The 13,470-nt window shown below is 38.5% G+C and overlaps 1 protein-coding gene across 2 annotated transcripts in view; it reads right to left on the bottom strand.

The window, feature by feature from the left end:
* Positions 1 to 422: 422 nt before the first annotated feature.
* SHB (SH2 domain containing adaptor protein B) overlaps positions 423 to 13,470 on the bottom strand; it is a 204,128-nt gene continuing 191,080 nt past the window's right edge. For both annotated transcript variants that reach the window (XM_063455274.1, XM_063455275.1), the window contains one exon: positions 423 to 1,876. In XM_063455274.1, the coding sequence (XP_063311344.1) occupies positions 1,693 to 1,876 (184 nt within the window). In that variant the 3' untranslated portion in view covers positions 423 to 1,692. The remainder of the gene's footprint in view (positions 1,877 to 13,470) is intronic.

The following is a 13,470-nucleotide window of genomic DNA, read 5'->3' as shown; positions in this document are numbered from 1 at the left end:
TGGGAGTCTTGCAGGAGAGGCTTGTAATTAAATGTCAGATGTCAGACAGTGCTGCTTCCACGCAATGGGGATTTCTAATTTTCTTTCATTCACATCAGGACACTTGTACATTTTTTTCAAGCCTGACCTCTTAGGGTAAGTTCTTTGCAAATACGATTCCAATTTGCATTAGAATACAGGGGTAATGAAGCACAAATTTAAAATCAAAAGTGAATAGCGTCTGCATTAATAAGTGAATAAACCATTGCTTTAAATATCAATTAAGATAATTTTTTCTATAGATAATTCTAAGAGTGCTATACATTTTCAAGATTTACCATCATACTTGCTAGATCACAGACAAATGCTTATCCCACAAAGCAGACACTACATCATGGTAGAAAATGATTTTATAACAGCATATAAGAAGATTCACCGAGACATGCCGAAGATCAATTTTATTAGAGATAAGATGGTTGAAACCCTAATACTGTCATTTTTTTTTCATGTATGCTATTTGGAAAAAAAAAAAAAAAAAAACTAAACAGGCTTCACAAGCAAAATTGTTAAAACCAACAACACCCTGATTTTTTTTTTAATGATTTTTTTTATCTATTTTTTTATTTAAACCTATTGACATTCGAGTAACTCTTTCCCACAACAGAACAGTCACACTGTACTAACACAAAACATGGTCAATTTTAACTTTGTAGGTCTTGGACTGTAAGAAGGTGCACAACCGTTCATTCCTTGTACCAAAAAGGGGGTCAAAAATATACTTATATATTAAACTGCTATTTCTTTATTTACATACCCTATTCATAAATAATTAAACCATAACTTGCTACTGCGCACTGACAAATTAGGATAACGCAAGTGTAAAAAAAAACACAAACCCCAAAACGATATGTTATTGCTCCAACAGACGTATATTAGTGGGTATAGTGTCAGAGCAGCTCAGCCGCCACGTGCTGACTTTCACAGGTACCGCAGAATATGCATGGACGATATTTATTGAATGATGGTAAGAATCTGAAGCCATCAATGTTTCATGCACAAGAACAAAGTGAGAAACCTTCATCCATATTTTAATGAAACATTTCTCTTTCTATATGATGAAAATATACATTGCTTGTTTGAGGAAGATCAGTAAATCCTTGCGGGGAAAAAAGTGCACATTACAACATAAATGTTGCCACAGAAGCCATGTTAAACAAGAGAGGACATAGTTGTAGACATCTGTTGTAGATATTTGTGGAGCTAGCTGAGAAACAACCGATTCTTTAACAAATGTACAGACAGAATAATAAAAGCTCCAAACAATTGTTTTGTGCAAAAATAATAATAATAAATATGTAGTTTCACACTGTAACATTTATTTTCTGTGCAGGTTTAACTTTATCCGCCCAAACAAGCATTGCATTTTTCAAGAAGTCCCTTCAACTGCCAGAGCTGGTTTGGGTTCTAACCACAAACGCTAGCTAAGCTTTTACTTTTCACAAGTCCTCCTCATCAAAGAAGTACTGTACAGTGTGAATGCCATAGTGCAATATCGTACATATACTGAGTGCGATACAACCAGCGTTTCCATTCTCTAAATCACGTTCCTCTTCAGTGCTTGAATAGCCCCCTGCAGTACCCTGCTGTACTGATTAAAATGATTCTTCACAGACCCCTATCCATAGGAAGGGGGCAAACAAGTCTTTTGGCACTTTACAGGGTCCGCACAGCTACTGGGTACAGGAGTGATAAATGTTCGGCCCCCTTGATTGGAAGTTTTCTGGTGGTGTAGAAATGGATGACTTCAGGGACGCTGTCAAAAGGAGGGCTGTTCTGACCCAGTATGTACTTTTCTTTGGTTTTCGACAGTTTCATGTGCATAAAGCCTTGGCTGCTCCTGCAGAGATAAGAAAATATAGTTTAGACACAAAACAAAGAAATTAAATAAGATTTTTTTTTGTTAAAAACCATCATGCCATATTAATGTGCACAAAAAGGCATCAATAAAAATGTGAAGGACATTTATATAGAAACCGTTTCAATACCAAATATTATTCTGGCAAAGCAATCTGGTGGCCTAAAACATACATCTAAGAATGAATACTTTCTATTTAAAGTAAATAGGTGTGATTGAAAGGTGTGGACTAGAGCAGAACTGTCCAGGTCGTTTTTGACCTAGTGATCATTTTATAAAGAATATGATTTACACAAACTAATTTACACATAGAAGGAAGGTTAACCATGCATCACTACAACTTCTAGGAGTATAGTTGTTGAGCAAACCCACAATACCCAATTGACATCACGACAAGTAGTATTGCTGTAGAGCTCAGTGGCAAAATGGGCAACTGGTTATAACCAAAGACTTACACAAGACTTATAACCAAATGCTAGACTTACACAAGCCTGGAATGGGCTACAAGACCATCGCCAAGCAGCTTGGTGAGAAAGTGACAACAGTTGGTGCGATTATTCACAAATGGAAGAAACACAACATAACTGTCAGTATCCCTCGGTCTGGTGTTACATGCAAAATCTCACTTCGTGGAGTTTCAACGATCATGATAACGGTGAGGAATCAGCCCAGAACTACACAGGAGGATTTTGTTTATGATCTCAAGGCAGCTGGGACCATAGTCACCAAGAAAACAATTGGTAACACATTAGGCTGTGAAGGACTGAAATCCTACAGCGTCCGCAAGGTACCCCTGCTCAAGAAACACCATCCCCACCATCAAACATGGAGGTGGAAACATTATGCTTTGGGGGTGTTTTTCTGCTAAGGGGACAGGACAACTGCACCGCATCAAAGGGATGATGGACGGGGCCATGTACCGTCAAATCTTGGATGAGAACCTCCTTCTCTCAGCCTGGGCATTGAAAATAAGTTGTGGATGGGTATTCCAGCATGACAATGACCTAAAACACACAGCCAAGGCAACAAAGGAATGGCTCAAGAAGAAGCACATTAAGATCCGGGAGTGACATAGCCAGTCTCCAGACCTTAATCCCATAGAAAATCTGTGGAGGGAGCTGAAGGTTCGAGTTGTCAAACGTCAGAACTCAAATACTCATTTTACTCCTCGACATGCAAATCAATTTATAACTTTTTTGACATGTGTTTTTCTGGATTTTTTTTAATTTATTTTTTTATTCTGTATCTCACTGTTAAAATACACCTACCATTAAAATTATATACTGATCATTTCAGAGTTCAAAATCAGCAGGGGATCAAATACTTTTTTTCCCCTCACTGTAGTTCATTTTTTGCTATGGCGAACTGTATTTTACACTTCCTGTATGCAATGCTAAATACATGGGTACCCACTGATCAACAAACCCCAAACAAACCCAAGCAAACAAAACATTATTTTTCAGCCAGACTATTGCTACAGAAAATAAAAAAGGGCCACGTCTGTGATTATGATTTCAATGAACCAATCTCACTTTGGTAATATGTCTGCAATACAGACGGGTAATGCCACAGGAAAACTGTCAGCTGAAATAATAGCTCCATAACAGAAGCACTGGGATCCGAATAAACAGCACCATTTACAGCTAGGAGGAAAACAGAATTAATAGGCCACTAAAAAAAGAATGGGGACGGAAATGACTGCAGCACAAAACCATCATAAAGTGACCTATAATCTGTAATCCATCAGGTGCAGGCAAATGAAAACATGGTGCTAGACTTCATATATGGAGCAATGAGATTTGTGTTGTGCTCAGAAATAAGAATCATTATCCGGGAACTGAATTAACTGAATCCAGAATATCTTTTAATAACTGAAAAGGAAATGTATCTAATCAAGTGGTATTATTACATATATGCTCCATAAAAATATACAGAGGCTACGATGCATATACAATGCAATTATTGCAATACATGTAACAATTTAGCTGACATCAAATCCATTCTTGCTGACAAAAACTTTCCAATATTTCAGTTTTGACCAGACAATAGCGCTTCTTTATTAAACAATCAAGTCTCTCCGTATACACCTGTACTGGTTACCTGATTGACAGGTGGACGTTCTTATAGTGGCACAGATGTTTCCAAATGATGGTGCTTAGATTGACCTTTAAAGGTGCAGTGAATACAGGATAGCCAAAAGGGGGATTGTGAGGGGGGGCGGTGGATAGATGCACAAAATAATATTATTCTCATGATTCAGGCTTCGCATCAGGAATATATTTGGTATTTTGTTCAAAGATAAACCTCCCGTATCATTGTCATCTGACAACTAGTGTCTCTATATCCAGGTGCAGCTTTTCATCTGACAGTGCCCAATATTTCCAATGCTTGTTTCAGGCCCAAATAGGGAGGTTCCAGTAGTGTTGGAAATCGCCATATATTTTATACTTGTTATATCATTTTAACAATATACACTCCCCTCCCCCATTTCTGCATTGAAGGGCTCTACTTATACAGAAGCATTGATCATCCCCTCCCATTAATCCAATGCAAAGGGTTGAGGGGATTCGTCTATTATTCATTAGCTCACATTCATAGACCTGCAAGTAAAGGTAAATAAATCTGCAAACGGAGTAGAGGAAATATTTAATTTGTCTCACAGCTTGTTATAGCATATGCATCGCCAAGCTTCTCATATTGTTTTATAACACAACAGAAATATTAGTCACCACATCCAAATAGTGGAATTTCACTAATTTGCAGAAAATGTTCTGTTGCCAGCAACAAATGTTTGATCAACATGCAGTTATTATGGAAATATGCACACCCTTTATGCCACGTCCAACATAAAAAAGAAAATATGCCAACACAACAAAAAAAAAAAAAAACAGGATAGTATTATGTGCACGTAATGCTAACCAAAAAGGATGCCCACCATTATTTTTTTAGGACTCGGAATATCAAGTTATATACTTCTTATCAAGCTAAAATGTAATGGACACAGCAAGCCTGGAGGGTCCAAGACACACTGAACACACATGAACTCTCCAATGTGGACATTCTAAACCCTCTTTTCTATCATGTAAGAATATATCCAAGTTTAAAAGAGGGGAACATAGAATTTCAAAATAATGTGCAGGAACAGGATCCATAAACTGGACTCCTTCTCAAAAATAAGTTTACATTAAATAGTAAATCAAAGGCAGGAATATGCTTTCAGTGTTTATGATATCATCCTGTAATTTGACATTTGATGTAAAATGTATTTCATATTTGGACCTCTATCACAATACATCTGCCTTATATCACAATATAAACTGCATCACTGACATTTACAGATAGTGAGATAACTCTGTTGATCAATGCACTAACTATAGGACCTGTGGAAACCCGGCTGTACACAGTATCTGTGTGAACCACAAACCAAGCATGGACCAACAGCTTGGGAGATGGGAGCTATGCAACATGTTCTCATCGTACAAATATTTCAATGGCTAAAAGAGGAAATAAGAAGTATCTTTTTGTATCACAGGTTGCATGCTGCTGTTTGTTTTTTGTTTTTTAGCATTTATATGCAGAGAGACAGGGACATGTCCTCCTACATTATAAGCTATGCTCTTAGAATTATGTTTAGAATGTCCCTTTAACTAATCAGTTATGAGGGCAACTACCGAATAAACCTAGAGGAACCATATCATGGCTGCTTTTTAACCTACCACTGACAGTCAAATTCACAAAGAAATTATACACAGTGGAAAATACAACAAATCATACAGTTAGCTAAGAGCCATGCTGCCTACATGGATGTAAATGAAGCCAGCCAGGTTCCTGAAAGTGTCAGACAAAAATGGTGTTTCATAAGAGTCCTGTATCAAGTTTCACTAGCCTTAATAATACAGTGTCTATATAAAACATGTACGTTTTGGTAACTATACATTTGCTTTATTTGATGTAGAATTTAACAAGCCAGTTTTTATTTAAACCAACTCAAGATTCAGATTGGTGTGTTTTATTAAATTCAAACAAGAAGGGAATAACATATAGACACACTCACTATTAAATTAAATTAAATCTTTTTAGTATATTTAATACAGTAAAATGCCTATCCAATAACAACACAGACAGTTCAATTGTGTAATATTGTTTACTTTCTCTTTCTATACCATATTTAAAAATAAGGAAACCGTAACAAAATAATACAAGAAATATAGCTTTTAACGTGATTACCATGTTATTTTTACTTTACATCTTGGTTTTACCTCTTGTGAATGTGCTTCTTCTTTGAAATGTCAATAACTTTTCTAACTAATCGCTCATAGGTGGAAAATGTATTTTCTGCATTTTTATTATGCGTAATATGTCCTATTTAGTAAAAAATGAAAGAGTCGATGGGTACTTTAATTATAGACCGTCTGGTTTAGAATCTTCATTTAAATTTCATTTCTTTAAAGGAATTATTCCGTTCTGCTAGACATGATTGCTCAGTTAGACAAGGTGACATCTTCACATACATAATTACGATGAAATAAATACCATTGCAATGACTGTTCATTAAACCTTTCCTGTGTTGGCTGACGGAGGATTTTGACACTAATATATTTTTCTTAGCAGGGAATTGACAGACAATTACAGAAAAAGACGAGTTTTAGAAGGAGTGAGATGGGAAGAGGCTTAGAACAGTAATCTGTGTTGATATATTTTTTTTTAGGTTTTAACACTGTGCCTGCCAGGTAGTTCAAGCAGGAATGGATTATGGTTGTTAGCATTAGCATTTAAAGATCTACAAGTTAAATTAAAACATTCATTTTCTGAATGGATCAATAAATGAGATGGAAATTGTTTAACACCCTGCAATCCTGTCTCTGATACTTGTGACGTCCTGACAGTAACAATCAGATACATCTATATCCCTTTTACCAGAAGAGATTATTAGAAAGTAAAGACTCGAAAAAGATGCTCCGCAATAGCTCTGAAAAACATTACCTCGTTTAACCCCTTAAGGACCAAACTTCTAGAATAAAAGGGAATCATGACATGTCACACATGTCATGTGTCCTTAAGGGGTTAAAAACAAATATTCCAGGCAACAGGATACAAAGGAATGCACAAAAAGGTTTTAGGTAACAAAGGAAAGTAGGAAAGTGGCGTAAGTGGCGCCAACCAAGAGCGGCAGAACGCAAACTTTAGAGAGAAATACTAGTACTACTGTATAACAGGTCTTCCTGTCTATAGATATGTTAGACATTGCTATCTAAAATGTATTTATTGAACAGTTCTTATCCAGAGAGCTTTACATAGATTAAAGGACCACTCTAGGCACCCAGACCACTTCAGCTTAATGAGGTGGTCTGGGTGCCAGGTACCTCTAGGATTAACCCTTTTTTTTTATAAACATAGCAGTTTCAGTGAAACTGCTATGTTTATACTGAGGGTTAATCCAGCCTCCAAAACCTCTAGTGGCTGTCTCATTGACAGCCGCTAGAGGCGCTTGCGTGCTTCTCACTGTGAAAATCACTGTGAGAAGACGCCAGCGTGCATAGGAAAGCATTGTAAATGCTTTCCTATGCGACCGGCTGAATGCGCGCGCGGCTCCTGCCGCGCATGCGCATTCAGCCGATGACGTTGCGAGGAAGGAGGAGAGGAGGAGGAAAGCTCCCAGCCCGGCGCTGGAGAAAGGTAAGTGTTTAACCCCTTCCTCTCTCCAGAGACCAGGCGGGAGGGGGTCCCTGAGGGTGGGGGCACCATCAGGGCACTATAGTGCCAGGAAAACGAGTATGTTTTCCTGGCACTATAGTGGTCCTTTAACACATAATATAATTGGTGAAAATAACATTTTGATACAGTCATTGAGTTGCAATATATGCCTCTAAAACAACTTTCCAATTGATTTATCTACAAAAAAGCTTTAATGGTTACTTCTGTAGATAAGTTATTTCTAAAGTATTTCTAACAGTATTGAATCATTTAGAAAGCTTAGTAAAAACCATTTGAAAAGAAAGCTTATTAAATCAATGCCATTGTTTGGTACAATACTAGAACATAAATCGTCTTAGACTAAACAATTACAGCAAATTATTGAACAAACAAGGATAGCAAGGCCGCATAAAAGAAATTATAGAACAACAAAAGTCCTCCTATGCTATGGTACATATTTCCAACAAAACTAATTGGGTTATAGCTTGGACAGGTAAGGCTGAAAGATGAACAGGTATGGAGAGAGGGATATTGGGGAGGGTGAACTGAGGGGATCAAACCCCCAAAAATAGTTATTGCATATCAGAGAATGTTTGGGTAAAAAGTGACTCTTCAGAAGTTTGCAAAAGGAGAGAGAAATGGCTGACTAAATGTGTGGTAGGAGCTTGTTCCAGTACTAGGGGGCTAGGAGAATGATCATAATAAAAAGGAAGCACATGGGTACAAAGGCTGTTTAAGGGATGTGTTAGAGAGGGTGGATATGGGTATAGTAAGATATCAGTGCGGAGAGATCGGAGGGGGCAAGGCTGTAAAGGGATTTGTACACAAGAGTGAGGTATTTGAAAATAGAGTGCTGCCGAATTAGAATCCAATAGAGTTTTGAAAAAGTGTCATGTCATTGGTAGCTGCATTTTGGATTTGCTGGAATGGAGTGATGGAGTGTCGAGGAAAGCCAAGCAGGACACAGTTGCAGTTATCTAGCCTGGATGAGTATAAAATGCATAAGAAGCATAGCAGCAGAGAATGTGAGAAAATAACTGATCTGAAGAGGTGAAAGTATCAGGTGCAATTAACATCGGCTGAAAGAGTCAAATTTTTTTTTCCTACATTGTGTGTTGTGGGGGAACTGGGCAGGGTATCAAAGACAAAAGAAGGTGGTGAAAAGAATATGTTGAGTTGGTATCTCCTGATCTGTATGAATAAAATCAGCAAATTAAGTTTGAATGGAAACAGTCATTTTCCTTCTATTAGAAAAAGAAAAGTAGAGTGAGAGAGATTAGTGAAATACAATTTTTTTTTACACATTTGTTATGGCAGAAACTAACTCTTTGTTGGCTTGAATTACCTTGTACCTGGTAAGCCCTTTTTTTGGATTCTATTATATATTACAATGAAAGGGTATTATAAGTCATGAGACCAAAGACTGATATAAATATATATTAGATACCCTGTATTCACTTGAACAACCCAGTGGAGATGTTGAGGTGGAAGCTAACCCACACTAGGAGCATACGTTGTCAGTGGGGCTAGCCCTGGTTCTGAGTACCTTTGAGCACTAGCTACTATACAGTGTTAATACTCTGTGTAAATGAGCAGGATGCTCAATGCTCCTTCTCTGGAATAAACACTCATAGCTGCAATCCTGCAATTACAAGAAATGGCCTCCAGACCTGCTCCTAGTATGGTAAGGCAAAGAATAAAATGTGATGTAGGCGTTGTGTGTGACTTTGGCATTAACTGGAAAATATGACTGAGAGAGATATGGCTTGAGGAGATAAGTGGCTGAGAGTAATAAGAGGTTGTGGAATCTAGGAAAGGAGCAATAAGAGAGATTTGGAATTCTCACAGTAGCGCTCAGTATGAACAGGAGGAATGTATGTAAGCACCTGTGTTTCTGTGTTTGTATATAAGAATGAACATCTGTGTATGAGAGTGAGTAATTGAGAGTGGATATTTATGTGTGTGAGAATGTGCTGCTGCTTTTATATTTTTGATTGTCAAACTTTGGAAGAGAACTGAGAAGGCACGGCCATAAGATGAAAAGGCAGTGTTCAGTTAAGTGGTGGAGTCTGGGTTTGACCCAGGATGGGGTCTTGGTAACTCTTCCTGGGTTGATTTAGGCTCCAGCTCTAGATGTATTTGGGGCCTTGAAATACCCCAGGTGCATAATTCGTCTTTTATATATAATATTGAAGTCTGACCTAACTTTGGTTTGCACCCCTCCTGGTTCGCACGTTCTTATTTATCCTTACACTGCAGACTGTCCAAAAAGGATGAATTCCGCAATATGTATGTTAATCTCATTAGATCAGGCATTGGCTAATTGCCAAAAATGTGGTATTCTCTGTAACCAGTTGCATGTTAATGTAACATGTACAGTAAAAAAATTAGCAAATAATTCCTCAGAAAAAGATATTTAATTGTTCATTGTAATGAACAACTACAGTAGAATCTGTTCATTGTAATGAACTCAACAGTAGAATCTGAAGCTAATTTTTAGGCACTGGATTACAGCCTTATATACGTATAGACTGCAATCAGCCTGCAAGCTGGGTGTTAATAGTTTGCCTGACACAGAATGTGTATTGAGATGCAGGATCAATATTCCTGTGTTGTAGGCAGTTATTTCAAATCTCACAGAGCAGATTGTAAATTTTGCCATGGTAGCATTGACTGAAAAAATTGCTTTTAATATTAAGCATGGGCAGTATTCCTTGCACTAAAGCCCAAGCCAAGCAGGGCTTTATTTAAATCAAAGTGTGTCACATACTTTAAACAATTCCACATATGAAATGAATGAAATCATTTAAGGTTATGTGGTTAAGTATGAAAGACTAAAAACAAAGCATTCTTAATAATTTATTTCCATCTGGTCTAGTGACAGCACCAAAAAACAACTACCCCCTTAAAATACCCTATACATTAAAATATAACACCAATTTTCACTCTCTGAATGGATGTTGATTACATTGCTATGGAAACAAAAATGCCTCTGAAAAGCTTGGCTTCACATTAAAAAAGCTACTTGAAACAGGATGAATGGCTGTGTTTCTGCCACTAAACCTCACCTCCTTATATATACTCGTGTGTGTGTGTGTGTGTATATATATATATATATATATATATATATAAAATGACAAAAGCAAGTTAGGTATACTCATTTAAAAATAATAATAATTTAATAATAAATAATTTACAAGCATACACATATTGTAATGTAATGTTACAGAGAGGATTAGCAGAAATTCAGTCCTATTGTCAATATGAGTGTATCCCAATTAACAATATAAGAAATTAGTTAGAAGCAGTGGAGTACTGAGGGGGGGAGATCCGCCCCGGGTGCCACAAGGTAGGTGGGTGTCAATAGAGCTGGCCAGGCTTGGGGTTGTGTGAGCTGTGTAGCTGCACAGGTTGCCATGGCAGCAGCCGACACAGCTCACACACGCAGGAGCCGACAGGAGAAGAGCAGGAGAACTTCTCGGATTGTTGGGGGTGGGGTCAAATCTGCTTCTAAAGGCATCTGCAGCTAAAGGCAGCCTCCACTCGGTGCTCTTACTGCAGCACACTGAGGGGAAGCAGGAAGGAGTCCCTGTTTCCCCAACAACTGCACCAACAACACCAGGGACTTCAACCACTCCACTCCTCCACCAGCCCATACTGTCAGTAAGTGAGAGAGAGAGAGAGAGAGTGTGTGTCTGTGTGTAACTGGGATTGTGTCTGTCTGCGACTGTGTGTGTGACTGTCTACCTGTGACTGTGTGTGATTGCTCGTGACTGTCTGCCTGTGACTGCATATGTGACTGGCTGATTGTGACTGTGTGTGTGACTGTCTACCTGTGACTGCGTCTGTGACTGTGCATGTGTGTGTGTGACTGTCTACCTGTGACTGTGTGACTGTCTGCCTGTGACTTCGTCTGTGACTGTCTGTGCCTGTGTGTATGAATGTCTGCCTGTTACTGTCTACCTTTGACTGTGTGTGACTGTCTGCCTGTAACTGTGTGTGTGACTGACTGTGACTGTCTGCATGTGTGACTGTGTGATGCTGCCTGTAACTGTGTTACAGTCTGCCTGTTATTGTGTGTGTGTATGACTGTCTGCCTGCAACTGTTTGTGTGTGACTGTCTGCCTGTAACTGTGTGTTTGAGTGTTTGCGGGTGACTATGTGTCTGGGACTTTGTGCATGTGACTGTATTTGACCGTATATGTTTATAACTGTGTCTGACTGTGTCTGACTGTATTCGCCCTGCAGTGAGCTGGCATGTAACGTCATCTGCCTCATTACAGGGTGCGCAAGGGACCTGTGCAGGAAGATCACAGAGATCCCAGCAGCAACCACTGATCACCAGGGACTGAGGATCTACTCCAGCCCTCCCAGAGCAAGGTTGACATCTTAGGTGTATGTATGTGATGTTTGTGTGTGTGTGTATCTAATTATTATTATTATTGTATTATTTATATAGCGCCAGCAAATTCCGCAGCATTGTGTGTATGTGGTTGTGTGTCTGTGATTGTATGTGTGTAAGTCTGTGATTGAGTTTGTGTATGCCTGTGTTTATGTGTGTGATTGTGTGTATATATATACACACAACCACAGATATACACCCACAGACATACACCTATTGTGTGTGCATATAAATGTGTATGTGTTTGGTAGATAGCTCCCTTATTTGGTGTCCTTAAATACTGCAATCCCACAAAAAGATAACAAATAAGGGAGTTATCTACTAAACAACTGAAATTAAGAAAAGGGATTTTTAATTTTGATCTTTTAGCTGTTTAGTAGATAATTCCCCAAATTGGTGCCCTTAAGTGAGCTTTCCATATTTAAAGATACCAATTGAGGATGCTGTTTATATGACAGCTCTCTTATTTGGTGTCCTTAAATATGGCAATCCCACATAAGGATAGCCAATAGGGGAGTTATCTGATAAACAAAGATCGAAGTTGAGAGGTGTCAGCCAGCCCACAACAAGAAATCTGGGTGACTAATGTGAATAATATGCAAATTTGTTGACTGATGCCAACGTGCATTGCATGCTGGCATCTGGCAGCCAATGGCAGCACATTACCCCAACCCCTAATGATAGGTTTTAGTGCATCTCCCCACCCCCCCCACCCCCCCAGTTTTGTAGTGCCCCCCCACATAATATTCCCAGAGTCGCCACTGTGTCTGCATGTGTGTCTGTATCTGTGTGTGACTGTGTGTCTATGTATCTGCATGTGTTAGTATGTATATATGTGTGTATATGTGCACATATCTCAGAATCTCGCTAACACTACACAAAAATACACCACATAACTATACTACTGCATTAAAAAACCACACTACATAAAAATGCATGCCTGTATTCAAACGCCAACACCACATACAAACACATGCTTTGAGTCACAAACACAGAAACACTGCTTAGTGCTAAATACAAAAATAAAATAACAAAAATTGCGGTTGTTTTTTACATTTTAAAGTTGGGGGATGGTGGGGAGGGTGGCGGGAGGGGATTGGGGGTAGTGCCATAAATAGGACCTGCCTCAGGTGCCAAATACTCTAGGTACGCCTCTGGTTAGAAGTATATGGGTATCAGTGGAATAGCTTGGCTTTGAGGAATAGCTCATTATGTGAACAAAGGAGATCATTTCGGATTGAGGATTTCCAACTGTGAGATATTTGATAACTGGATGGGTCCTACGACATTGTACTTAGCTAATCAGCTTTGTAATAATATATCAAATTTGTGCAGATGTTTGGGCACAGGGCCCGAAACCGCATGCATTCCATCTACCACTCACTTCTCCCTGTAATTGCATAATAAATAATTCATGAGAAATTCAAAGTAAAAGTGTTGCTAAATTAGCCTCACTTATGGAATTCCCATGCTACATACC

Source organism: Pelobates fuscus, chromosome 5, assembly GCF_036172605.1.
Source record: "Pelobates fuscus isolate aPelFus1 chromosome 5, aPelFus1.pri, whole genome shotgun sequence".
NCBI classification, from domain to species: Eukaryota; Metazoa; Chordata; class Amphibia; order Anura; family Pelobatidae; genus Pelobates; species Pelobates fuscus.
Note: the sequence above shows the minus strand (reverse complement) of the source record. Positions and strands in the feature narration are given on the sequence as shown.